Source organism: Nicotiana attenuata, unplaced genomic scaffold (assembly GCF_001879085.1).
Source record: "Nicotiana attenuata strain UT unplaced genomic scaffold, NIATTr2, whole genome shotgun sequence".
In the NCBI taxonomy this organism is placed as follows: Eukaryota; Viridiplantae; Streptophyta; class Magnoliopsida; order Solanales; family Solanaceae; genus Nicotiana; species Nicotiana attenuata.
In genome coordinates, this window is record NW_017674190.1 from 59,272 (window position 1) to 63,807 (window position 4,536).

Sequence of the window (4,536 nt, forward strand, 5' to 3'; positions counted from 1 at the left end):
GTCCTTTACAAAATGGATTTTCCAAGATCCAGCTCATATGATTTGGTCATCATCGCCCTTCAAATAAAGCCTAGCTTTTACAATAATTAATCTCAACTTCTACCTAATGGGAGTGTATATGGTCATATTCAATCTACTTTGGCACCAAGTAGATTAATTTAAGATGGATAATGGGGGTGAAAAACTCAAGAAAGGCATAATGGGACGGCTAACTCGAGAAATAAAAATAATGCAGGACAGAAGCCCAGATTCTGCAAAATGACAAGTAATTGGAACTTCCTAACAAAGTTGTACCTGGAAAGATCCTGTTCTTTAACTTGCATGACATTTTATAAATGAAGACGAGCACATTTAAAATTTATCTTAAAGGATATTATTATATCTATATATTTTGTGCATACTCATTGCCAGCTACTGTCAAGGAAAATAGCAACATTTTGATATATAGCTCAGGCTCATGATTAACATCCAGTATCTCAATGCCCGGGGCTATATACAAGGACTAACAAAATCTTATTCCAAGTCAAGCTCAGTGCTATATACAAGGAGAACATATCTAAATCTTCAAACAGTAGCCCTTATTAGCCCTAACTTGCAAGCTGACTTAGGTCCTGGTTAAATTATATTTGCACTGTACTAAACGGTACTGCTGCAATCTGCATCCATGAATGCTGCACTAGAGAAGAATATATTGAATTGTTAATCTAATTTAACAAAAAATTTATATACAACTATCTTCTTGTTTCTCTAATTTCGCTTCAGCTAGTCTTGTGCGTAGTTCTTTAAGACTTGATATCTTGTTAACACTGCAAAAGAAAACAAAACTAATGACATCAAGCCTCTCTTAGTTGTGACTGCAAAAACAGTATCAACTGGCATTTAACCTTGAAGGCTCATTGCTTATCATTTTAACCAAATATGTAGAAAAATTATCAGGCAGGCACGCTTAAGGAGAAACAAGCTTTACCATAAGAGAAGATCCCCACTAGCTGCCACCTTTTTGTAAATCCATTCAGGAGCAAGTTCTTGCAATAACCTGAGTTGCTCTTCAACTTCTCCTGCAAACATAAAACATACAGATTCAAGTCAGATGCAGTTTCCAAGATATGCAGCGATTCAGTTTGAAATGATTGTATCCAGGCTTACTTCTATCAGCAATCTCTAGATGGCTTGAAATTACTTTATGAATAAGTTCCTCTTTTGTAATCATCATGCGTCTTCCTGATTGAAATAGGAAATATATCATGTCAAAGAATTTAGGTAAGCTTGAAATCATCTGCTTGCACCATTTCGCTTGGGATAAGGCTGGATCTTGCTCCTCTAGCTTCTTCCTCTCTTTTTGTAGTATCTGCAGAGCAATGAAGCATTTGTCACTGGCACTCAATAGTAGACTTAGAAATATGGATATTCCAATTCCTCTCCGTTTAAATAACTAGGGAATAAACTTCATCTAAGTTACAAACTTAGGTGAAATTAATCTAGAAAAAGTAATATCATTAAGGAAATTAATCTTAGAAAGTTCATTTGTGTCTAACCGACTGCAGAAGATCCTCCGGAAAAATGTCGATGATATCACTATTTATTGGCAATCCTGCACCCTCACACGCTTTATCAGTAGCCTTTGAACTCTTCACAGGAGTATTGAAGTTCAAACACCTATTACGAGGAGGTCGCCTAACTAGCTTGCTTGGTGATTCAGTTGAATCACTATTAAGACTCATACAACATCTCTTGGGAGATTGAGGCATAGGGGTAGAAGTCATCAGTTTTTCTGGTGTAGATGTAAGTCTTGCTTGAGTTCCTTCAGCAGTTAATAAAGCATATCCATCATCGCCCTTTATATTCTTCATTGGAGTGACAGGCAGAGGAGACAGCAGTAAAGTATCAAAAGCAACCACTTCCGATGAGTTTTTAACTGTGCTAGTTTGCGTTGTAGGCATTTTAGAAGGACATTTATCAGAAGCTGTTGAGGTTCTTTTGTTATTGGAACTTTTAGCTATTTGGCATTCCGTGACTGGTGGATGTTGCTTGGCATTCTCCGGTTCACCAATTGATACTCGGCATGAAAATCTTCTTTTGAAAGATTGAGACAGGTGAGATGCAGATGCTCGCTGCTCCGACACTGAACCAATTGGTGTCTCACTTATCAACTGTGAGCCAGCAGATCCAGACGAATTTGTCAATACTTCGTGCCTTGACTCACTGAATGGTCCAGGTAGTTCTTCCTCAGGAACGTCTTCTCCCTGCATCCAGAAATAGTATTCCTTAAAATCACCAGCTTTATAGAAAAAGCAATTTTTATAACTAATACCTCTCCTTCCATTTTTACTAAAGGATTTTGGGAAGCAAAGGAGATTGAGAAGAACCGTTCAAATAAATGTGCTTAAGTCTTAATTGCCAACATGCCAGCCACTATAGTAACTCTTCATGCTGGTTATTTCAATCAGCCAAGCAGCTGTGATTTAATCAAAACTGTGTGCAAACAGTAAGGTAAATCTTATACTTCCTGAAATTAGTAGACTTTTCTTTTTATGGGGAAGGGCCGGACCACAAGGGGCTGCGTACAATAGACCCTTGTGGTCCGGCCCTTCCTGGGACCCGCGCATAGCGGGAGCTTAGTGCACCGGGCTGCCCTTTTAACGTTATCAACTGCTTCATGTCTGAATCTATTCCAGAAACGAAATAAAAAATATATGTTTAAGCCCCTAAAAGCTTTGTCATATACTATTCATTTAACTAAAGTTTGTAGAAAGGCATGAAATGTTTTCTTCAGATGCCAGTAGTCAAACACAATCCATCAACATAGAAAAAATCTGCAAATGAAATTCATTTAAACAATTTTGGCACATGTATGTGCATAAAACTGAAAAAACATGACACCAGATAAGCATAGTCAGATTGAAACAAAAATATACAACCTTTCAATTCGAATTGTAAAGCACACATGCCAAAAAAAATGACTTAACTCTTAATACATTCTGGTGATTTCAGTTAGACAAGAATTTAAGTCGATAAACCTTAAAACACCAACCCTCACTTCTAACATTGACATAAAATTTAAAGTCTCAACAAATGTTAAATGCAAAGTCTATAATTCGAAAGAAATCATATAAATACAAAATTTCTTACCTGAGGATGGGATTTTAAAAAGTTCAAAAGCCGTGTCCGGAAGACTTTCCTCAGCTGATCAGAGCTACTACTTGATTTCAGCTTCTCGTCAATTTCAACTGCATTAGCATTTAATACAATATGAAGTTCAGGCTTCATACAATACGAGCGTTCATCGCGCACAAGGATCTTTTTTATCTCAATAACCTCAGGTAAAATAAACTTCAGCTGCGCCAAATGAGCGTAAGAAAATCTCCTGCAAAAGTTAATGAAAAGCTTAGCAACAATTGACAGAGAATTGTCAATAAAAAAAGTTGCATTCAGAGTACGTTGTCATCATTTAGTATACCTATCAGTTAACCACTCAATTTTGGAACTAATGTTTGTGAATGTTGTTGAAGAACTCTTAAACTGCAGCAGACTGTCCAAGCTACTAAAGAACGTATATAACAATTCGTACCTGCACACATACAGTAATGTCAAAATTAAGGAGAACAAACTACTTCCTCCATCCAAATCAATTTGAAACTTTTTCCATTTCTAATACACTCTCCATCCCATTTTATATGATGCACTTTGGAGTTCTAATATGAAGTTTAAAATTAAATTATTTCCAAATATAGAAAGGTATAAATTTGAACTAGTATTATTTCAGAAACTATTTATTCTATATACAATTTTGTCATTTGAAACACTTACTTTTCTGGTAGCTTTACTGGGTGAATAGGCTTCTTGGATTTGGCTTTCGAAGAGCCCGAGAAAGAAGAGACCCCATGGGATTTACCGGAGCTCAATAACCTGTCGGGTTGGGGAGTTGGGTGGTTTAGATCCGACTTGCAGAACTTCTGCGCGGCTTGCCGGACTTGTTTTAAGGAGAAGGCGGCATTGCGGTTCCGAGTCCGGCGAGTATGATCAATGGGCTTCTCGGGGGTCTTGGTGTTCCATGCATCCTGACATGGAGCCCCGGCGGAATTCGGGTCGGATTGTTTTGAGAGGGATAGTTTCGAGGTAGGGAAGAGTTGTTTCTTGGATAAATAAGAAGACTGAGAAGACTCCATGGATGAGCAATAACAACAATGGCAAACTGAACCGCGATCTTTATGTGTATCTGTTATAAGGCTCTTTTGGCGGGAGTGCTGAGGTGGAAGCTGATGTGTCTCCTGTGCCATGTCAGACTTCGCGCCAAATATTCCCAGGCCCAAAGGCAAGAGAATCAACAAAAAGGCCCATGGGCCGTTCTTTGTTATCCGAGGTTTACTGTAATTTGGTAGGAAATCGTATCTTATTCGCATTTACAATATAAAAAAAAATGATTCTATGAAATTTACTTGTGTATTTTTTTTACAGATTTTTTGTGTTAATATCGATCTCAGGTAAAAAATATTATATAATAAAATAATATTTATAATGGACTACAAACCAACTCTC

At 37.3% G+C, this 4,536-nt stretch overlaps 1 protein-coding gene across 1 annotated transcript; it reads right to left on the minus strand.

Annotated features, from left to right (window-relative positions):
- Positions 1-412: 412 nt before the first annotated feature.
- LOC109218162 (CDT1-like protein a, chloroplastic) lies at positions 413-4,188 on the minus strand. Its single transcript, XM_019382504.1, has 7 exons — positions 3,808-4,188; positions 3,458-3,568; positions 3,130-3,364; positions 1,536-2,243; positions 1,147-1,348; positions 968-1,058; positions 413-806 (listed from the first exon to the last, which is right to left on the minus strand). The coding sequence occupies exons 1-7, from the start codon at positions 4,164-4,166 to the stop codon at positions 722-724; spliced, it is 1,791 nt and encodes a 596-aa protein (XP_019238049.1). The 5' UTR covers positions 4,167-4,188; the 3' UTR covers positions 413-721.
- Between the last annotated feature and the right edge of the window lie 348 nt (positions 4,189-4,536).